Source organism: Helianthus annuus, chromosome 9 (genome assembly GCF_002127325.2).
Source record: "Helianthus annuus cultivar XRQ/B chromosome 9, HanXRQr2.0-SUNRISE, whole genome shotgun sequence".
Taxonomy (NCBI): domain Eukaryota; kingdom Viridiplantae; phylum Streptophyta; class Magnoliopsida; order Asterales; family Asteraceae; genus Helianthus; species Helianthus annuus.
The window spans coordinates 114,787,653-114,812,484 of record NC_035441.2 but is presented as its reverse complement, the minus strand read 5'-3'; the positions used below and the strand labels follow the sequence as shown (position 1 = coordinate 114,812,484).

Genomic DNA, 24,832 nt, shown 5'->3' with positions numbered 1-24,832 from the left:
GTGCGAGCTTGGTCACTAGATTTGCATCAGCTTCTTGTATATAAATAGAAAAGGTATACCAACGTGAACCAAGTATGAGAACAAGGAGAAATGAAGAAAGACATGGCTTACTTTGTTGTTATTCTCATACAGTTAATATATACAGGCATGTTTCTACTATCGAAAGCGGCGTTTGATGTTGGTATGAGTACTTGCATCTTTGTTTTTTACAGACAGGCTGCTGGAGCTCTCATCTTGGTACCGTTTGCGTATATCATGGAAGGGTTGGTTTGTGTATTTAGACTGATTATGCTTGTGTGCGCACACTCTTGGCTAATATCTTGATTATTTTACATGATTATTTTTACCAGCAAAGATTCACCTCCACTCACCTTCTTGACGTTTTGCAAGATTTTTGGGCTCTCTTTGTTAGGGTATGTATCATGAAATATATATATTAAAGAGAGTTGTGCAACAACATTGATATGTTATGTTAGAATATCATGAACATAACTGGTTTAATATTACAAAAATCTTAATAGTTTAAATGATAACATATACACAATTTTTCATCATTTCATCATGATGAATGTTTGTTGTCGAAAATTTTAGGATTACAACTAGCTTAAATATCCATGGGATTGCCCTTAAATATACATCTGCAAGCTTAGCTGCTGCAGCATCAAATTGCCTTCCTGCCGTTACATTCTTCATGGCTTGTCTAATGAGGTAATTAAATTCTTTTGATATTTTTATGAAAGGAATTGATATGGTCCATGATAAAGAAACCTCAATCAGTCAAATGGGTTAATTTTGGTATACTAATTAAGCTTAAACAATATTTACAGGTTTGAAAGTGTAAAACTTCACACAAGCTCTGGTATTGCAAAGATTACTGGCATAGTCATATGCCTTGGGGGTGCAGCCACAATGGCTTTCTTTAAAGGACCAGAGTTGAGATTGTTGTTGCACCATCACCTTTTATCGAGCCATGCTCAACTTAACGTAGCAAGTTCAAGTTCTAGTAGCACTTGGGTTAAGGGTGTGTTCCTCATGCTCCTTAGCATCAGTTGTTGGGGAGTTTGGATTGTTCTTCAGGTACATTTAACTATTAGCTTCCTCCTAGTTTATTTAGCTAAGAATGTTTTCTTAATGTGCAAGAGATAGGACATTTTACGGGTCGCTTGCGGTGTGAACATATAATGTATATATGTGTGGGCCCTCGGGGGGAAAAAGTGAAATTGCACTAATTTTAACATTATTTTAGTAATATCGTGAAAATAATGTTAAAAGCGGCTGGCGGTTAATCATGTATCATGTGGTAGCGCTGATAGCTGAAATACAAAAAGGTACATGCACTAATCGACCTTTATCTCGATTGTTGAGTGTTATGTGCCTTATGTTCAAGGCTTGATGCAAAACTACTATCGAGCCAAGGGTCTCACTGGAAGCAGCCTCTCTATTCCTATAGGGTAGAGGTAAGGTTGTTTACATCTTACATTCCTCAGACCATAGCGTAGCTTTACTATTGATGAGATTTATTGAGTATGATGATGATAGCACATTTCATTAGAAAATATCATAGACATTAAGTGGCATTTTAATAGTAAACAAACAAATTTTAACAAACATGAACTGATATTATAATAGTGGTTGGCAGGAGAAGTATGTCATTTCTCATGAGGTAAAGGATTCTAGTTTAATAGAAAATAAATGTATAAATTTAGAATATGTGTGTTAGATGCTCATTAATCAATAAACAAATAAATAAATAAAACAAATTTCAAAACACACATAGCACATTCGAGTTTTCACAGCAAGCATAATTGAGTGCATTAACATGTTTTAAAACATAATTTGAATGATAGTAGATTAAAATTTGTAAATGCCACTTATTTTTAATTTTCAGATTATTCATACTATATCAGGGCTGACTTAACGTTTTAAAAGGCATAAAACGAACTCAAAATATGAGGCCCTTTCTAATTTTTAACTAATGTTATTTTTTGTTGCTTTAAATCAAGTATATGGTGGTATTTTTATATATTATACTGAAGTTTCGTAAAGAGATACTAGATAATGTTGTTATTATTATATGAATTATTTTAATTTCAAAGCATATATGTTTACTGAAAAATTAAAAACTTAATAAATAACTCCTCTAAATAAAGGCTAATATAACTATGCATTTCTAGAAGATTGCAACATATATTAGTAAATAAAAACAAAGACACATATCAAAAGAGAAAACAAAAGAAATTAATAGGAAAAATATAAAGTTGGAATCCTAAATATAGAAAGAAAAGAGAAAACAAAAGAAATTGAGAGGAAAAATGTAAAGTTGGAATCCTAAATATAGAAAATTCTTTAATAACTCAAACCTCCTTTACCCATTCATTCATTCTCTGACAACTCTTTAAACCAATAACAAAAATAATATATAGGGAAAATTACCAAAGTGGCCGTTTGACCAAGCCATTTTCCAAAATAGCCATTTGACCGAGCATAATGCACCCTCCCATTAAAGTGAACTCCCATATTTATGCACCTTCAATCCAGCCACAACCAAGCGGACACGTGTCCCTCTTACCTGACCAGGCTTTATGCACCTTCAATGTCAGCCGAGCCGCTACAAGTACAAGCCGAGCCGCTTCGCCCCCTGCCCCACAAGTACAAGCCGAGCCGCTACAAGTACCAGCCGAGCCGCTACAAGTACAAGCCGAGCCGCTACAAGTACAAGCCGAGCCGCTTCAGTAGTATTTTTTAAAAAATATCAAAAAACATCAAAAAAATATCAAAATACATCAAAAAAATATCAAAATACTCTTTTCTCCATATTTTTTTATAAAGGCCGTCTAAGAAAAATATCAAAAAAATTTATACACATACTAGCTTATATCTTTTAACTAAGAAATATTGTTTTTAAATATTGATGTGGACAGTGTTTCTTTTTCTAGCCATATTTTTTTATTGTTTTCAGGCCAAATAAACATTACTCAAAATTACTTATCTTTTTATTAATTTGCAGGTTTCAAAATTATTTAATATTGTAATATTTTTAGGATTTATAAGACCGTTTTGTGTAATATTGATATAAGTATAATGTTTATTGTTTCTAATTCATCTCTTATCGAAATAAAGAAATATGCGAACAAATCAATTTGATTGCTATATATGTATAAGTTATGTTAGTGTATATGCAAAGGTTCAAAAAATGGTAGACAACAAATAAGTTCGGTGACTTTTTATATAACCTGTACATTTATATGTAAGTTAGATAATATTTTAAAAAATATACATAAATTACCGATAAAAATATATATAAATTTCCGATATAAATTACCGATATATATCATGATTAGTTATTTAAAAAATTATATAAACGATATTTCTTAGTTTTTTTTCCTGAATGTCTTGATATACATTCTATTAAAATTATAAAAAAATATTATTTTTTTATTCATAGGTTAAAATTATAAAAAACTCACTTTTTTTATAATATAACCTGCACAAGATGTAAAACTATTATTTTTTTATAAAAATGTAATGTCTTGTTCGTAAGTTAAAATTAATATTCATAGGTTTGAAAATAAATATTTTTTTATTTGTTTCGAAATATATATAGTCTTATGGACGTGTGCATATTTTTTTTAAAGTAATTGTTAGAAAAAAAAAGAAAAAAAATTAAACTAAACGTGACCAAAGTATGTATTCAAACAAAGATAACGAGAAGACAAAAAACACATGTGTGCAAAATCCAGATATTATATATATACTTACGAAATTATACATAAAAAAACACATGTAAAGGCTTGGGCATGTGTTGAAAGCTCATAAATTCAAATGAAAGGGCTTGGGGGTAGGTGGCATGCTGAAGCGGCTTAGATCCAGGGTGTAGCGGCTTGGGCATGGGTTGAAAGCTCATAAATTCAAATGTAAGGGCTTGGGGGTAGGTGGCATGCTGAAGCGGCTTAGATCCAGGGTGTAGCGGCTTAGATCCAGGGTGTAGCGGCTTGGAATGGGGCAAAGCGGCTCGGCTTGGCCATGAAGCGGCTCGGCTTGTACTTGTAGCGGCTCGGCTGACATTGAAGGTGCATAAAGCCTGGTCAGGTAAGAGGGACACGTGTCGGCTAGCTGGTGGTTGGATTGAAGGTGCATAAATATGGGAGTTCACTTTGATGGGAGGGTGCATTATGCCCGGTCAAATGACTATTTTGGAAAATGGCTTGGTCAAACGGTCACTTTGGTAATTTTCCCTAATATATAACTTTTATCTAAATTGGAGGCCCTTTAAGGAGTGGTGGACTAAAGCAAAGACTTTAATTGCCTTATTATATGCATGTGGTGAAAATCTAATAACATTGTTTATGGATAAAAAGTAAAAAAAAAAAAATCAACCAAAGAAGCAGTCAATACTCTTTCTTGTTGATACATAAACATTATTTTGGTGATGAATAAATATAACGAAATTATGGGAACACTTTTATACATTAATCTACACTATCTGTCATTAATAAAGCATGCAACCATGCATGGTTATTGATTATCTTTTTTGATAACAACACATTTGATAAATAATTCAGATCATTACCAAAAGTATGTTGATGAGTACAAATGTTTGTTTATATTATATCCTGTATTAATGTTTACTAAAAAAAACATTTTTTAATATATTGATTCATATTAGAGCAGCTAAATAATTAAGTGTCAATAACGGTTGTGCAATAGCATAAAGGTATTTTTTTGTAAACAACAATTAGTGTGCTAAAACATAAAATGGTATGATATTAAAAGATGGTTTTAATATCATACCATTTTATGTTTTAGCACGCTAATTCTTATTAGTTATGACAAAGTTATTGGTAGGTTCTAGAAAGGTAAGATATAGGCAAGTATTACCACTATCCTAAGAGGTAAAGAAACTGCTTTCAATGAGACCCGCAGCTCCAAAACCACATGCAAGCGAAAGAGAAAAATGAAACATAAAAAGCCACATAGCTACTCTAAAAACAAGATATCATAGGGTACTAAAAAAACTACTAAAGCAACCAAACAAGATATCATAGGGTACTAAAAAATCTACTAAAGCAACCAAACAAGAAATAGGTCATAACGAAGAAAAGAAACTAATTACACAAAATATAGACACACAAGCAAGCAATAACATGCGCAAAAAAAAAAAAAAAAAAAAAAAAAAAAAAAAAAAAAACCTACCTGAAAAGCCGAGCTTTTAAGACAAGACTTCAATACCCTAACATACTATCATCGTAAAATTCCTTAACCCTAATCTTACGTCTCCATAAACACCTATCATTGACCATGTCCTCAGATAGGTGCAAGTCTACCATATATTTCCTAATCCGCTCCTCCCAAGTCACCTTCGGTTTGCCTCTACTTCTTTTTCCCTCCACAATAAGTGTTTCCACGATTCTAACTATGGTTGTCGGATGTCTTCTCCTGACATGTCCAAACTATCTGAACCTCTTAACCCTCATCTTATCTGATATACTAACTACCCATAATCTATCTTTAAAAACATGATTTCTTATCTCTACTACCTCTAGTTTACGCACGTGTCTCTTCTTGATCGTGCAACATTTTGTTCCATATAGCAAAACAGGTGTAATTGCAATCCTATAGAATTTCCCTTTTAATTTAGTTATAAATCTCTTGTTAGATAATACCTAGTGGCTCCTCTCCACTTACATCATCAAACCTCGACATAGGAGACTACATCACTATCTACCTTCTCTTCTTTTAAACAAACGATCACAAACTTTTAATATAAAATAGTAAATATAATATCTACATGTAACGTAATTAAATTAATCCGGACAGGATGGTGTCAATAATATTAGTAAAATTAATAATTTTAGTGCGTTGATCTTTCTCCTATCCTCTACTGTGCCAAAAACTGCATGTAAAATTAGTAAACTAATTTTAGGGTCTTGTGTAAAATATTTCTTCTATTCTCTACTGTGCCAAAAACTGCATGTAAAATATTATTAAAAAAAAAAGTAAAAGATGCGTGTTCTAAAGTTAGGGTAGCACTCATGCGAATATTAAAAGTCCGATAAACAATTAAAAGTTTAGAAATAAAATATACAAAAGCAAAATGTTCGTACTAGTATGGTTGATAATCTTCTTGACTAATTTAATCTCTTCAAAGATACTATTCGTTTATTTCATATACTAGATTGTTGCCTTATGCCGCGTGTTGCGGCGGCGACGCCTTAGTTATTTATAGCTTGCAACACGTTGTATGATGTATTAATCATATGAAAATGTGTGTCCCGAAGTATCTGCTCTAAAGCTTTGGAGTTATAAAAGAAACGGAATGGAACCCGAGCTGGTTCATTTAGTAAGCATTCCACCTAGCCACTACACCACCTTTACCTTTGCATCTAGACTTGGCGGTGTCAAAACATACAATAACTCAAATTTAGAACGTCGAATGAAAACGTATTATATTTGACCCAACTCGATTCCGAACACATTTTACGTCAAAGCGTAGAGTATAAAATCGTATTATATTTGACCAGACTTGTTTTCGGAAAAAAAACTTATTTCGAAACTTGAATCTGTATCGTTTACGTTGAAACGTGAATTTATGTCGACACGTATATTAAAATGTCAAAACGTAGACCAACTGAAAACATATATAAAAATAAGTATGAAAACGCATTACATTTGACCATGTTTGTTTTCGAAAAAGTTGAAGTCCAAGTCGAAATATAAATTTACACCGACACGTACATGAAAATAACGACGTGAGAAAATAGTTTTTTTGTCTTTTTAAGCTAAAGAATAAATATTATGGGGGTGAATTTGAAAAGTTGGAGCTTAAGGGGTGAAAACAAACACTTTATAAAGTTTTAGTGGACATATGAGGTATAAATGTCAATTTTAAAAGTTTATGGGTTTTTTTGTTAAGTTCAAAACTTGAAGAGCCGTTTTGTCTTTTTCTCATGGGCTATTTTAGTCAAGCTAAAAAGTTGAGGGGTTGTTTGTATTTCGGTCCCACCGACCTTTTGTTTTAAGAATATAGTAATATATATACAACAGGGTTTAAATGAGAACGCTAAATATCATGAGAACCGTGAGAACGAATAAAAAACCACGAGAACTTGGTCAAAAACAATTCAAATTAAAAATTTCTTTTTACACTTATCATTATTGTTTGAATACAATGTTCGAAATTAAATTTACACGTTTAAATTTACGTGAATTCGTAAACAAAGAAAATTTACACATATGTAAGTTTGTCATTTACACATGTGTAAATTTGTTATATTTACACACTAGGTTAGAACCCCGTGTATTACACGGGTTCAATAAATGTAATTTTATATATTAAATAATAAAAAGTTATATCTTTATGAACCCCATATATTGTACGCGTTAAAGAAATATAATGTTATATATCAAATAATAAAAAAAAGTTATATCTTTAAAAACCATGTGTATTACACAGATTAAATAAATGTAATATTGTATACTAAATACTAAAAACGTCGTATCTTTAAAAAAACCCTTGTATAATCCGATTGAATAAATCTACCAAATAATAAAATATTACATCCTTAAAAACCCTATATATTATACGTGTTGAATAGATCTAAAAAAAGAGTTATATCTTTAAAAACCATCTGTATTACACAGATTAAATAAATGTAATTTTGTATATTAAATACTAAAAACGTCATATCTTTAAAAAAACTCGTGCATAGTCGGGTTGAAAAATCTACCAAATAATAAAAAAATTATATCCTTAAAAAACCCCGTGTATTACACGTGTTGAATAAATGTAATTTTACATAGCAAATGATAAAATAAATTATATCTTTGAAAACTTCGTGTATTACACGGGTTATATAAATGTATCTTTCTATAGTAAATAATAAAAAAAAATATTTTTAAAACCCCGCGTTTTACACCAGTTGAATAAATATAATTTTGTATACCAAATAATAAAAAAGTTATATTTTTAATAAATTAGGATAACATTTAATATTAATTTATTATTTATATATTTAATATAAGTTAAGTAGAAAAGAGAGTTATTTGTTTTAAAAATATACTAAATTAACAATTTAGATTTGAGGATAATATTTTATTAAAGTATGATAAGATTTAATATTAATTTTTTATTTATTTAGTAAATATAAGATAAGTATAGATTTGATGATACCTTTAATGAATAACACGTATCCAAAACTTGGTTTTTTTATTATAGTAGATACGTAAAAAATCAAGTAAGAGTGATTTTGAGAGGAGAAATGAATTATTTGATGTTTTAAATTCTTTTTTGATGTTGTAATTTAATTATAATGAACTTTGTAATAAAAAAAATTCGATTTTGATTGGTTTTTTCATTCGTTCACACGGTTCTTACAATATTTAGCATTCCCAAGATAACTATCTAGAATAAAGATCATTTCAGAATCTTAACTATTTAATGTGAACGATACAACCATTTGACCAATGGTCTTGGTCCAAATCAACAGTGGCTTTTTAGTAATTATCTAGAATTTGAAGAAAATTAAATAAATGTGGTAAGGGTAGTATAGGAATCTGATATCAGCTATATCATAACTAATCCTAAATTCTCTGCATGTATGATGTATCTCTCGTAATTTCTATCTTGGTTCAACAAAAAAAAAAAATAAAAAAAAAATAAACAGATATTTCATCAAATCGTTGCTGCCAAGAATAGATTTTTTGGTCGGTGTGCTCTGGTTAGATTTTGTGTTATTGATATGTAAGTCATGTGTCTAAGCTTTAAATTATTTAATTCGCACATTTATTCTACATGTATGTGCTTTAGCGGTGAAAGATAAAACTCTCTTTTATCTATTTTTCAATCCCCCTTTTCAATTTTTATTTTAGTTTCTTAGTTCATATTCCATGGATTTTTTTTCCTGTTCTTTCTGAAATGATTTAACATCCACAAAGATGTCAAATAAACGTAGTTATAGTTTGATGGAACACATGTGCATCCAGTTAGTAAAAATGAATTTTGGTCGATATATAATTTATAAAAAATGAATTTCCATAGAAATGTGCTTGAGGAATAAAATGGGTTTTGTAGGGCTGAGCAGTATATGGTTCAGAACCATCTGAACCGGGGAATCGAACCGGAACCTTTAGATCCAAACCGTATTTTTGGATATAGGGTCCGGTTCCGGTTCTTAAATTTGGGTAAAACGGTTCCCGGTTCGGTTCCGGTTAAAGAACCGCTAGAACCAGTTGGGATTATAAATATTTAAAACCCTATTTTATTAATGGGCTTTTCAACATCATACAACCATCCTAATTCTTATTCCCTTTTCTTATATTCATTCCATGATCTCATCTTTCATCTTCTAATTCTTCTCCATCTCTCAACCCTAACCCTAATTGCTATCAGACAAGTTCATCTCCATCAACACCTTGCAACTATTCTACATGACCTTTTTTTATAATTGTGTATATTTTCTTTCTAGATGGTTGCTTTCTGATACATATAGTTTTCTGTATGTGAAAATAAAAGTTGAACAAAAATAATCAAATCAATGTTGATCGAATTGTAAATGTGTATATAAATAGTGTATCGCTTGTTTCAATTGTCAACATGATTGTTTTAATAGTTTTATTTAGAGATTGTTTATGGCTTGAATTTTTTTATTGTTGCTTTGCTACTTTTATTTTGGTTGGTTTGAACTTTGAATGTTGCAACTCTTAGTTAATGTTTTAAATGGTTTGATTCGTTTCTATTGAATTGTTAATTTTTGGATTTAATTATCAACCGGTTCCCGCGAAAACCGTTTACACGAGAACCGTTTAACCGGTTCGGAACCGAACCGGAACCGTTATAATAAGGTTCAGTTCCGGTTCTTAAATTTAGCAATTAACGGTTCCGGTTCGGTTCGGTTCGGTCTGGTTCTGAACCGTTGCACAGCCCTAGGGTTTTGTGCACGGAAATGACAATCCTAACTATTTTTAGGTTTTATTTTTCTTAGTTCTTCATGGCTAGGAGTCTAGGACCATCTCGTATTATTTACATGTATGTAAATAGTTTATTTATACATATAAAAAACAGTTACACATAGGTAAAAGCATGTTTACATATATATAAATAACTATATAAAATAAAGTTGTAAGAATAAATAGTCATTCTTTCAATTTAAGTTTGTAATTGATTTAAAAATAACAGAATAAAACTGTTTTAATTTGGATTTTAATTTTGTTTATTATTTAATAATCAAGTTACAAGTTTTAATATCAAAGTCATTAGATTAAACGGCATGCCGTTGCCTTTTGAGTTAGTTTTTTGTTCTACCTTTTTATGATTACCTTAAAGATCAATTAGTATAAAAATTTGCATATATATAAAGAGATGATCATTTAAAAATATATAACAAGTGTGAAGATTACATACATGTAAATGGACGTCCATCTCTATGAAAAAAATGATAATAAATTTGAAAAGTTACAAATATGTAAAAGATATACTTAATTAGCTTGAAGAAATTAAACAACCAAATTCAAGCTCATTTTCATCATTAACATAGGTGTAAATATGTACCGTTCAAAAAGAAAAATGTGGAATTAAGGTGTTTAAAAAGTTGTCGTTCAAAAAGAAAAAAGAAACCCTCTTCTGAAATTAACCTTAACTGTGTGTACATATATATATATGTGTATATATATATATATATATAACGTCAGTAAGTTTGGATGTAATATTTAATGAAGTTATAAACATCTTATAATGAAGTTATAAGATGACTTAATGACGAGGGAAAACACACAAGTGTATTATAAAGTCAAAGTACAAATCACAGTTTTTTGTGTCGGACAACATTATGATTAATTGTGATAAAGTGGTCTAGAATTAAAGTTGTATAAGTTTTGCATTTGTTGTTGACTATATTTAACTTTTAACTTCTTATCGATGTTGACGGAAAACAGGCAAGTGTATTAAAAAGCTATCCTTCAAAGCTGAGTTTCACAGCTCTTCAGTGCCTTTTGAGTTCCATGCAGTCGTTTGTGGTTGCCATTGTCTTAGAAAGAGAAGGTTCTCAATGGAAACTTGGTTGGAATATCAAACTCCTCGCTGTGGCCTATTGTGTGAGTATTATCTTTCAAGTCACATAGTTAATAAGAAAAAGCAAATCGTTATTGCAAATTTGTTTAATGCTAAATGGTTTATAGTTATTTTAGGTTTGTTTAATACTAAATGGTTTCAAGTTATTTATTAGTGTAAATTACAATTTTGACCCCTTTGGTTAATTCACTTTTATTCTGTAAGTCTATAAAGAAATCTTTTAATGTTTGTGTCCCCAAAGGCATTTTTCTAATCATTTTGGTTCTTATAACTAACACCATCCAATTACCTGCTTAAATCTTGGTCACGTGCTCACATAAGGGACAATTATGTTATTTCACCCAGATCAAAATATCTACCCTCAAATTAGGTTCGCATTTAACCCCAAACCCTTACATCAGAGAATTCTGATTGTCTTCTTCACCCCAACCCCAAACCATTCCGTCTGAATCTAATATCTAAACATCAATTTATATGGATTTACACACTTAACCTAACAATTCTGATAAAAACCAATGAAATCATTAATCAAAACCACATAATACAAAAAAAAAAAAAAAAAAAAAAAAAAAAAAAAAAAACACACAACAGTTTGGCAAATTTATGAAATTGGTCCTCTCTTTATCCCACGAAAAGCCCGCAATTGGCTTTTCAGGGCCATACAAACTGAAACTTGACAGCATTACAATTATTTTAAACACATAGTAAGAGCCCCTGTAGTGGGCGGTATGGCAGGGCATAGCACCCCTTCGCGCTGCCGAACACCACCACAAGGAGCGGTATGGATGAGAAAAAGAGGGGAGGCGCGACCTCTATAACGGCGTGATGTGAGAAAGATTTAAGGGTTTGACCAATCAAAAGGTTTTAACGGTTTTTATAATTAATTAATAAAATTGAAAATTAATAATTAGGTAATGATGGGTAGAGGATTTATGACTGCGGGCTCTAGTGATATAACGCTCCATAAAGCCCTGTGTGACGTGACACGACACGTGTCGCATAACGCCCCACAAGGGACTTTATGACTACAGATGGCCTAACAAATAAGAACCCACATGAATCATCACGACGGTTATTAACTATTAATTGCAATAAGCCCTTTTGGCTTACAAAGAAGGTCACTAAATTAAACCATAAACCCAAAAAAAAACACTAATATTCTTTCAACCCACTTAATCAGTAATCTTCATCTGCAATAACTAACAAACGCAAACTGTAATTCAATAAACCAATCGCATACAAAACTCATCAACACTAGAAAATCAAACTTCTAAAGCAAAAACAAAAGAAACAACATTCAATTCTTCAAAATCCGAAGCACAAAACACAAAAAATTACGAGTTCATGATGGCGGGTACCGGATTTATCAGATTGATCTATTGGGTCAAACCCCACTCCCGTAAATTCTAAGACTCATTTCTGTAGATCAAATAGATCAATGTAGTTGCAGGGACATTAACATTGAAAATTGAATGTGTAATTTTGACCAAGATGTTTCGTCCTCATGAAACAAATGACATAAATGGACATCATATGAGGGAGACATGACCAACATTTAACCATTTAATTAGATCATATTAGTGACGAGGGCCAAAATAGTTAGAAAAAATAATGTTGGTGGCACATATATTAAAAGAATACCTTTTTGGGCTTATAGGGTAAAAGTAAATTAACCATAAGGATCAAAATCGTAATTTATTATATCTGTTATTGCGTTACATTGCTAATAGAATGTTAAAACGTGTGAAAAAAGAATAATTTTATGAGGACCAGAAACAATACGTACAAGATAGTTTTAAACTATATATATTCATGGTCTAACAAAAGAATAACTTTTATATATTTAATAAACCGTTTCATAATCGATTTTTGGTTACACGAGAGTCAGAAAAGTGAATTATAAATAAGTATTCGAATATTCCAAAACTCTCTAAAACATGGTCTATCTAAGATCGAAATTAGCAAAAATAATACTAGGATCTATTGACTATCAAAAGGTTGGATATAAAATTTTCTACACGTGAGTGTATATATATAATTATACATAAACTATAAACTTGACATGATATACGTATATGTTTGTGATTTTATGTGTTTGGTGTTTAGGGTTTTCAAAAGGTGGGATATAAATGTTTCTATACGTGAGTGTGTATATATACATAAACTATAAACTTCACATGATATACGTATATATTTGTGATTTTATGTGTTTCATGTATAGGGTTTTGTGGTAACGGGGTTTACATTCTATATGCAAACATGGGTGATTGAGAGGAAGGGGCCAGTTTTTCTTGGATTGTCTACTCCACTCGCTTTCATATTTACCACCGTCTTCGCAGCTTTACTCATCGGAGAAATTATCAGTTTGGGAAGGTACATAAAATACTATTTCTTAGAAAAAATATACAATTGTTTTATCTGTTGGGGTATTTTGATCAGTGATCGATTTCATCTCTGTTGGGGTATTTTGATCAGTGATCGATTTCATCTTAAAAATAATATTCCTGTAACACCGGAGAGGGTAATATGAGTATTTGATTATCTATAATATATTTATGCTTGAGGATAATCATGGAATTAGATTATAGTAACACTACAGAAAACAAGACTTATAGTGACAAAAAGTCATCACCATATATGGGGTTCATTTTTTTGTGCTATAGCTTGTAGCACTCACGGCTTCCCTGTATTTTTGTGAGTGGGTTATCGCTATTAATAAAAAAAATTGTGAATGGTTGTGATTTATGAGTGAAGAAGAGACAAAATGTTAGTGTTCATCTGTAAATATACGAGAATACTGTTTAGCCCTATTAATTTTCTAATATTTGTTGAAAATACTTGTGAATGGAGGAGAGGGAAAAAGTAAATTATAAAGGTAAAAAAAAGTATTATTTAATTAAAAAGTAAAAAGAAAAAATAGTTATTTTTAGTGTAATTATAGGAATGAGGATAAATAATTCAATTAAAATGTTCTTATAGTGATGAAACTTGGTCTCTACAATTTCATCGCTATATTCCGTCGTATCTGGTCATATATCGGCGAAACTTGGTCTCTACATTTTTTATATTAATGTATAATTGTATTATTTGATAATCTTTCTATAAACACCTATTACAATATACAGTAATTTAAAAAATTAAAACATGGAATTATTAATACTTAAATTTTTCAAAATATAGTTGAGTGGAAAGGGTTCAAATGAAAACCACTAGTTAACGCGAAAACTCGAAAACTAACTAAAAAAAAACCTAAAAAACATATCAATTTTTTTTACCAATTTTCGCTATTTTATATATATAAAAAAACTTTTTTCAAAAAAAAAATGTAGTATAATACACATGTGGTGTAATAGTACACATGTAAATGTGTACTACACATGTGTATTATTACACATGTACATTACAACTTTTTTTTTGAAAAAGAGTTTTTTTTATATACAAAAACTAGCGTTTTTTAATAGAAAATTATAAAAAAAAATTGGTGTGTTTTTTAGGTTTTTTTAGTTAGTTTTCAAGTTTTCGCGTTAAAACTGGTTTTCATTTGAACCACCCCCTAGTTGAGTGTGTATTTAAATTAGTTCCAAAATAATTTAAGACCCCATTTAATTCAAGTAAGAATGCCCTTATATGATTAACATTAATGCCCTTAAGAGATATAAACACATTTTCTCTCTCTTAACACCATCAAATAGAACATGATAAAACTTAACTAAAAATTTTAACCAAATTAGTGTTAAAAGACATGCCATACTATGTTTTTAAAACTAAAGGATGATTTCAGATATTTTTTAAAATAGAGAACACCCACTGAAATTGGTATAAATATAACGGACGACATAAAGCAATGTTCATCTTTCATATGCTAAAATTTTGTATTACATAATTTACCACATATTTCCAACATTTATTATTTGATAATGATAATATTCGTTTTTGACTAAATAGTTCACTTTGTTTATATTATTAAACGAGTTTTTAGGATTTTCGCGTTGCTGGGGGAATATTAAATCAAACAAAAAAGACGCTAAGATGTTTAAACACACACACCCGTTACGAAAGTAAACCAAATGATAGCATAGGTTCTTTATGGAACAAACACTCGTTGCAACAACCGAAAGAGAAAACTTAAATGTCTAAAACGATTCACGTAGATCTATACACAAAAAATAAATACCATTATCGACGCATATTATAAGAAATATATAAATAACATACTCAGATTCCTATTTCGAATATTTGAATTTAATGTTTAACAGAATATATTTTTTATTAAGATGCTACTCAATAAATTTTGAATGAAACACTACATTTGAAACTTTAGTTATATCATGTAGGTCACTTAATTACATTGAACAATAGGTTAAAAATAATATCGGCAAAAAAATACAAGTTTTATATTCATAAAAATAAAAACAAAAGTCACACTCGAAACCATTCACTCAAACATAAAAATAAAAACAAAAACAAAAACAAAATCTTACAAAAGAATGCCACAACCCAGCAATTTTATTACTCTAATAAATCTAAATAATACATAGTATAATTAAATTGCGAACGACGAAAAGAAAGAATGATGAAGTGTACACCAATAAAAAGCAAGAAAAAATTGAATAGTATTTTTAAAGGAGAAAAAAGAAGTTGTAAAATAATAGTGGGGAAATTGTTTAATGAGCTATCAAACTATTCAATATCTTTCTTACTCAATACCTATACTATATTTCGTGTTGATATTGATGATGCAATTCTTATAAGAAGGGTATGGTTTACCGTATTAAGGTAATACTTTTTTACCTTAAAATACCATCTAATTTTATAACTACAAAGATTTGAACTCATACATGATACAACTAAATCATAGTTCATGGGTTACCATATTAGGTGATAACTAAAGAAGCATCCATGCATGCATATTTACGTTTTCATATACCAACAGTTACAAATAAATACGTACATATACATACATCCATATATATGTATTGTATTTCTTCATTTCAATATGAGTACATTAAATTTATTGTTTCATTAAATTTTTGGATTCATTCCTTCAAATTTGAAAGTACAAATACTTTACCCGTGAGATATGGTACAAAAAATGGGTGATCTTTGAGTTTTGAGTGATACAAATAACATGAGTAATTATGCTTGAACTAAAGTAATTATTATTACGATACACTTAAGAGTTAACGTAATAATATTTATTACTATACTACTTTAAAACTCTAACGTAAAAATAATTATTCTATTCAGTGGCGGATCTATGATTTTTTACACTGGGGTCCACTTTTTCAGTATTCATATTTTTCACAAACATACATTAGAATTTTCGGGCCAGTCGTCATTCAGGTTGGGGCGGACGAGGCGAGGAACATAACAAAATACAATATCATAACAACAATATATAATCATTACTCATTAGAAAACATACAATAAAAATACGATGTCATTCGAAATGAAAACAAATCTTACAAATTTTTAAAGTTATTCTCTACGAGTTTCATCTTTTAAAAACACCTAATTAAAATTTCGACCAGAACTTTTGCAAGAAGATATCTTTTGATATAACAAAGGCAAGAACCATTCATATGATATGTTTCTTACATGTTAATCTGATTTCTACAGGCAAATTCATAGTGAAGAAAAACTAAAACAACAAATTTTTTTTTAACAAAATTCAAGTTACAAAAATAAAAATAAATAGGTTGTAAAACAACAATTTTTTTTAAAAACAAAATTCAAGTTACAAAACTAGAAATAAATAGGTTGTGAGAGTAGGATTATTGGATAGCAAGAGGTTAAGAGTTAGGTTTTGTTGTTTTTGTACATGGCTGCTCCTATGTTGAATGTTTGTTTTGTTTAAAACCCAAACTTATCAATTTACATTTATAAACAAAAAATCAAAAAATGTGGCTTGCTAGACTCGAACTCGGATCCAGCTTGGTAACATTTCCACTCCCACTACTAGAAAAATGCCTTTTTTGCGACAACGTTATTTGTAGCAAATTTGTAGGAAAACTGAAGTACCGATAAATTTTCCACAAAAAAATCGTGTGAAATAAACTTGTCGAAAATCAAGCCAGTGTCAATTTGCTACCAACTTCCGACAAATTTAACAGTTTATTTTTAAAAATTATTTATTTTTCTAAAATTGATAAATAATAAATAAATTAACTTTTTTGTTAAAAATCTGTAGCAAGTGGTGTTAGTTTGCTATAACTTTCCGACAAATTTAGGAATTTTATTTTTTAAATTATTTATTTTGTTGTGGGTACAAATAATACAAACTTTTAATTTATTTTGTCGGAATTTTGTCGAAAAGCTAATTAATGTTGTGATGGAATTGCTACAACTGGTAGTTGTGTGACAATTTTGTCGGAAAATTGAAGAAAAGTTTTGGTTTTTTTTTTTTTGTTTTTCTTTTTTGTGTGAAAACTGTAGAAAAATTGTAACAAAAATTGAGTTGTGGGAAATTTGTGTGAAACTTTTGTAGAAAAATATGTAGTTTTCTAGTAGTGCCACCAACGTTCATCTTGTTGCTATGGTGTCCATCTTATTATTTTTTTGGGATCCTTCAGAAAATTAATATACCGTTTCTATTAGACCCCCCATAGTGGGGCTTTTTAAAAAAAAAAATTCAAAAAAAAAGCCCAAAAACGCTCGGAACCCATTACATAGGGCGTTTTTTAAAAAAAAAATTCAAAAAATGCCCCCTTGGCGTGGTTTGAAGCACGCCTTGCCCCCTTCTCCTTGTCCAATCATCTTTCATCTCCCTTTTTGTTATCCAATAAGATTTTTAGGTGTTTTTTCTTTATTTTATTTAATGCCCCAATAATGCCTAATAATGCCCAATCCCCACTACACCCATTTTAGACAACGCCCAATAATGCCCCTTTGCTGACTGGACCGCCACATAGCGTAAAATGCCCTAGGGTGGGGGCATTATCTTCCCCTTCCACTACACATGGTCTTATCATTTTTAAAAATATTGAGGTCCGGAGACCCTAACCCACTCTATGTGGATCCGCCCCTGATTCTATCTTAAACATAATTATTGTAGTTTAATTATTTGCTGGTTAATAGTTATTTGTATTTGATCTAACAATATTTTTCTAAATTATATTACAAAAATTGTTGTTAAATCATTTGCGCAAATAATTTAACAACTGATAATAATTTACAAGAATGAAGTCACCTTTAAAAATATTTTTATCACTTGTTAAATTATGTCAAAATTATAAACTTACTTAAAGGACAAAGTCGGTGGCTACTGCCACCGACCAACTTCTCCATTTTTTGTCTTATTCCATACACTAGCCCAAATGAAGATTTCGTTCAAGACTTCAAGTCCAAATGTGAGCACAAAAGTATGGGCCTATAATAAAAAGAATCTAACAGCACAAATGTTTAAGCCTAAGATTAAATAAAAAAACGAACACTATACATCATATTATATAAATTTTATAAATTCTGAATATTAATAATCTGTGAAATTCTTATATATCAACAATTCAAGTATTGATGTTTGGACGTGTATAATAAATGGTTTTTATATATCTCTTGAAAAATCAGAATAAGATTGTGGGGTTGGGGGGCTTAGGTTGGGGCATTGCTTGACAAGTGGCAGGTGTGGGATCCACAAGGTGTGGTGTGACGTGGCGGGTCTTTGGCTTTTCTTAAATATATACCTTTCTCATACAATACTTTGAGTAAAATACATTTTGGCCCCTTGCTCTTAGTTTTGTTAAATTGCGTTTTGAGTCCATTTCGACATTTCCTCTTTTCACCCATACTTTGAGTAAAATACATTTTGACCCATTGCTTTTAGTTTTGTTAAATTGCGTTTTGAGTCTCTTTCCTTTCCAAGTTAAATTTCAATTTTTCACCCATACTTTGAGTAAAATACATTTTGGCCCTTTACTTTTAGTTTTGTTAAATTGTGTTTTGAGTCCATTTCCTTTCCAAGTTAAACTTCAATTACATTGCAATATACCATTGAGGATTAATTTCAAAAGTTTATAATGTTTCAACTTTATCGTTGTACCGTATATCTATACATTTTTAGCTTATTGCTTTCTTTAATTATTTTCGTTTGCTAATTTCTTTTTCAAAAAACTAAACGTTTGGATTCAACCATACATTGAGTTGAACTGAATACGTCAAGACATGCGCTTTCATATGGTTTGCGCATGACATAGCGCTTGGACTAATCTGTTTGCAACGTACCTACGACGCATCACCCGCGGTTTGTATTATGAATATTAAAATTTATGTGTTGGTATAAATTCGAGTTGGTATACATTTCGATGTAAACTTTTTTGGGTAACAAGTCAGGTCAAATATATTTTGTTTTTTGATTGTTTTATGTACGTTTCCAATTCTACGTTTCGACCCTACCACAACACGCTAAGGGTATATTTTTTTCCGTTGATATGAATATCACTTTTGATTACACGTGTTAGTTTTCCCTTGATACACATTTTAAGCTTTTTTGTACGTTTTCTATGTATGAGTCGGGTCACATATAAATACGATATACTTTACATTTTTTATCCAGCTACAATGCTACTGAGTTAAATTGGATACGTCAAAATGTGCGTTTTCGTATGTTTAACGCATTACATAACGCTTCGACTAATCTATTTGATGTTTGCAATGTACTTACGCCGCAACGCGCGAGGGTTTCTTACTGGCTTTGCCTCCCTGCCCCTGTACTTTCACGATGTTGCAATTTTAGTCCCTTGACTTTGGTATCTTCAAAGTTTCATAAATGACAAATTTAGTCTCTAAACCTTCTACTTTGGATTTCTAAAACCACAACCTCATCTTTCAAACTTTGCCAGCACCAACCCTCTACTTTGGTTTTCCACCATCACCCCCTTAGCTCTTACACAGTTACGCCACTAACCCTCTTCTTTTACATTTCCACCAACACCCCCTCATCTTTTACACATTTCCGTCACCCCCCCCTATACTTTTACACTTTGTTTTTTACCCCTTGCACTATTACTCCATTTTACACCTGCCAAACTTTAAAAAACTTGCAATTGTAACCCCTAGACTACAACTCCTACTTTTGCAAATGCCAATGCATTGTGTTTTTCAAAATGTCTTTGGCATTGTGTTGTACACTTTGTGTCTACCTTTGTGATTTACACTTTTTATTTGTAATTGTCTTTTACGCACTACGTTTTACAAATCACCTATAGTGTTTTGTACCCTTTGCTAATGAATGAGATCAAGAGATTACATTCCTATAGTGTTTTGTCTTACTATATGTTTCCACCCGTCGCGCGCCGCCGCAACGCGCGGCGGGCAAAATCCTAGTTAGAAAATAAATCTATAATATTTACATTGTGGAGCCATGTCTTGCCTCATACCTTATCTTTCCTTACACTTCTGAAATAGTATTTTACATGACTGTGATATGAAAATGAAAGTGACAAATGGCCTTTTTTCTACTGTAGTGTCATCGGTGGAATCTTCTTGATTGGGGGCCTTTACTTTGTTTTATGGGGGAAAAGTAAGGAAGAAGAGATATTTGACCACAAAGGGTGCTCAAACGTAAACATCACAGTTCGTTAAGGTAGTCCATTTCCATCATAACTTTCTTCTTCCTAATTATGAGTTATGATCAAGTTTTTTTTATGCTATGTTTAGTGAGTGACATGGTAAAACAAAACTTATGTTTAAATAGCTTGTGATACTCGTTTCTTGTTTTCTATACATACATAGATATATGTATTATATGTATATTATAGTATGTGATATTCATTTTTGTTTTATCTATACTATACAGCAAAAGAAAACATTGGAAGATGCGTGTTATTCATTGAAACTATCTATTTTTTGTTTAGCTTCTCCGTCTCTCTCATACTTAATTATGTATACTTATTTTTTAACTAAAAATATTACTATATCATTAACCAAATATAAAGTTAATTATTAATTCTTAAATAAAGTTATAATTCATACTTAAATACTTCACCAAGTTCAAAATTATCTTCGTTAAAGTAGTAAAAAACGAAGAATAATGATAATTGTTTAGTTAAGTGATTTACATAAAAAAATCAAATATTGAATGTGGTTAGATAGTAAAAATGGTAATAACACAATATGTTAAATAATAAAAAAGGTCGTATGAAAAAAAAAAAAATCTAAGTTAATACACAGTTGAAAAAATAATGTTTTAAAATTTTATTTAAGAAAATTTATAACTGTCACGTCAATATTCGTTTTTTAAAAACATATTTTAACGACAATATCTAGTAACAAATTATATTATAGTTTATTCTATTAGTATAATAAATGGGTTTTATTCAATTGTACAATGCATATGTTTTTTTAAACATAATTTTCTTTTATTATTAGTAATCAAATAAATTACAGTTATTAACCCGTGTAATACACAGGACTGTAATCTAGTATATATATGTGTGTATGTGTGTGTGTGTGTATATTATGGGAAGTTCCAAGACAATTAATTTAAGAAGAAAATGGTATGGTAAACCGTTAAATACTTTATAACTTCTATATTAATTATTATCTCTCTAATTAATTATTTTATTTTATCTTACACACATAAAATTTTACCCTATACATTATCGAATTTTATACTGCACATGTCAAAATTTACCCTACACATTATCGTACATAACTTGTAATTTAATCTACACACTCGTAATTTATCATATACTCTATTTTTTTTTTGAGAAAAATATAATTTAAAAAAAAATACAAATTTAATGTAGTTAGTTATTAAAGACGAAGACCACAAGTTAATGATTTATGTAATTTTACCAATATACCCTTATAATAATAGTAAATACATATATTAAATGCAGCATATTATCTGTTGAAATTTTTTCTGTTTTCTTCTTACAAAGAATTTATTCTTATTTGAAGCATCCATTATATATATATATATATATATATATATATATATATATATATATATATAGGTTTAGGTTCTTGTTAAAAGAGACTTTTTTTAGAAGTGTGAAAAAAATAGGAATTGACATGTAGGCATCATGTTTTGAACTTAAGCATGGTTGTTTGGTTTATTTTGGCAAGAAAACATCAAACATAACAATTTTAGACAAAATGCATTGAATTCTAGACTTAAAACTTAAAACACCATGCCAAGAACACTATGTAGTGTGTTTTAAGTGTTAAGCTGTGTGTTTTAGTTGTGTTATAAATTTTATTCCTATAATACATTGTTTTGTTTTTTAAGTTGTTATGTTTGGTGTTTTTCTTGCTAAAACAACCTAAAACATCATGCCTAAGTCCAAAGCATGGTGCTTACATGTCAATTACTGTGCATTCTCACATTTCTTACAAAAAAAGGTCATTTTTACAAGAACCTAACTATGTGTGTGTGTGTGTGTATGTGTGTATATATATAGGATAAGGATCATTATGGAACACTAATTATTGTGAGAACAAATAAAACAACTCTAAACCACTAAATTTTGAGATTTAAGGTTCATATTTTTTAAATTTTATGTTTCTTACATTCATATGTATATTATATATACATAAAAAAATCATCTATTTTTTTTTCTACACATAGTCTACATACATGTAGGTAATTTAGTCTACACATAATCTACACGTGTGTAGGTTATTTAAAAACTGAAGATTTTTCATATTTTGTTTTAAATTCTAGTGTGAGAAACAATAAATCTTATATTTATAACATTTTCATTTACTTTTTAGGTTTTTAGGATTGAAAATATGAGTAATTCATTTTGTTCTGCGTGTTCTCGCAATATTTAGTGTTCTGAATAGAACCTTCCTATATATATATATATATATATATATATAGACATAAAGAGAGAGGGAGAGAGAGATTAGGTAAAATAAGAACTGTACTGAGTTATAAGAACCAATGGAACTCTTGTGAGCACTTGATTTGATCAAGATGTGTTGGATGGATGGATGTGATTTGTTTTAACTAATGACATTTTACTTTTATGCTTTTGAATAAAATAACCATTTCAAGTACAAATAAGGGCAATTTTGACATTTTGCAAGCAAGACTTTATGAGCCTGCATATTGTCCCATCTAAGAGCATTCCCATCCAGTCCATCATATGTAGTGTGTGGGGTTTTTAAAATGTAAAAAGTATAAAAAGTGGTTGTGAGTGGAGGAGAGAAAAAATATTACTGTTCATCTGTATATTTGGGGGACACTGTTCACCCACTATAATTTTTTAATATATATTGAAAGTGGTTGTGAGTGAAAAAGAGAGAAAAATGTAATATATATTGAAAAGGAGAGAAAAAAAAATATTTGTTTTTAGTAGAAATATTTGATATATGAGTTGTTTTTTAGTGAAATGTATGTATATTTTTAGTGGATTGGATGTGAATGCTCTAACACATCAAAACCTTGTGTAGAAGTCATCAAAATTTCACAAAAAATACATATTACCTGATGCAAAAATGACATTTGTAATACAAAAATTTCCTATAAATAACTATTGTAAAAACAAATTGGAAAAATATAAAAACGAAATTCTTCGCTCTTCATCATCCTTGTTCGCAAAAAAAAAAAAAAAAAAATAAAAATAAATAAATCCATAAAGGCTCATTCTAAATGCACCCCCTAATTACTAATTACACCCCTCCCTATAAAAACATCACATCAATTAATAATTTTATTTTGTTTTTAGTCTATTTTGTCTTTTAGTTAATAACTTTTGTTAAGTTTTTAGCTTTTTTGTCTTTCAGTTGTCTTTTTTTAATCTTTTATTTAGTGATTAGTTATATATTAGTACTTATAATAATGATAATAATAATAATAATTATATTATTATTATTATTATTATTATTATTTACATACTATAAATTTCCAACATGTATATGTATTGGAGTGTTGTACATGACGCTTAGGGGTATTTAAAAAAAGTTATTATTCACTTTTAGTCCAAAACTTATTTGATTTTTCATTTTTAACCGAAAAGTTTTCATCTTTTTCAATTTAATCTCATATTTTTTGCTTTCAACTTTGGTCCCTATACTTTGCATATTTCGTAATTTTTTTGTTTAGCGTTTCTTTCTAAATTTTGCGAGTTAACACGGTGCAATGTGCGTGTGTGGTTCAACGTTATTATGTTTCATTTAACACTTCGTTCTAATTTGCGAGTTAATACGACGCAACGTGCATGTATGGTTCAACGTTTTTACGTTGTTTTTTCCCGTTTAACATAACAGGTTGGTCGCAACGAGCTGGTACTAAGTCAACTTAGTTATTATTTTCTGTGTTTTACGTTACGATCTAATTTCTTCACATTAATACGCGTTGGTTGTTGGTGACGGTGTGACATTGGTACTATTTAAAAAAGTTTTACACCCCCACCGCAACGCAGTGGGGCTTAATACTAGTTTATATAAATTAATAATATTTTAAAACCATCAGTTGATATGAAAAATATAAAATAATGTGATTAAGAGTTAATTACTGTTTTCGTCCCTGTGGTTTGTCAAAAATCACTATTTCAGTCCATTAGTTTAAAAATTGCGATTTTAGTCCCTGTGGTTTCACTTTCGTAACCATTTCAATCCCTGTGGTTTCACTTTCGTAACCATTTCAATCCATTTATTCTGTGAGTACAGGGACTGAAATGGTTACGAGATGGACTGAAATGGTTACGAAAGTGAAACCACAGGGACTGAAATCGCAATTTTTAAACTAATAGACTGAAATGGTGATTTTTGACAAACCACAGGGACGAAAACAGTAATTAACTCTTAATAAAATTTGTG

General features: G+C 29.9%; 1 protein-coding gene across 1 annotated transcript; it reads left to right on the top strand.

Annotated features, from left to right (window-relative positions):
* Window positions 1-90: 90 nt before the first annotated feature.
* Window positions 91-20,846, top strand: LOC110878224 (WAT1-related protein At5g64700). The gene is made up of 7 exons (XM_022126493.2): window positions 91-263; window positions 351-413; window positions 592-708; window positions 828-1,077; window positions 10,930-11,088; window positions 13,287-13,438; window positions 20,527-20,846. Exons 1-7 carry the CDS (start codon window positions 91-93, stop codon window positions 20,642-20,644), a joined length of 1,032 nt encoding a protein of 343 aa, XP_021982185.1. The 3' UTR covers window positions 20,645-20,846.
* Window positions 20,847-24,832: the final 3,986 nt, after the last annotated feature.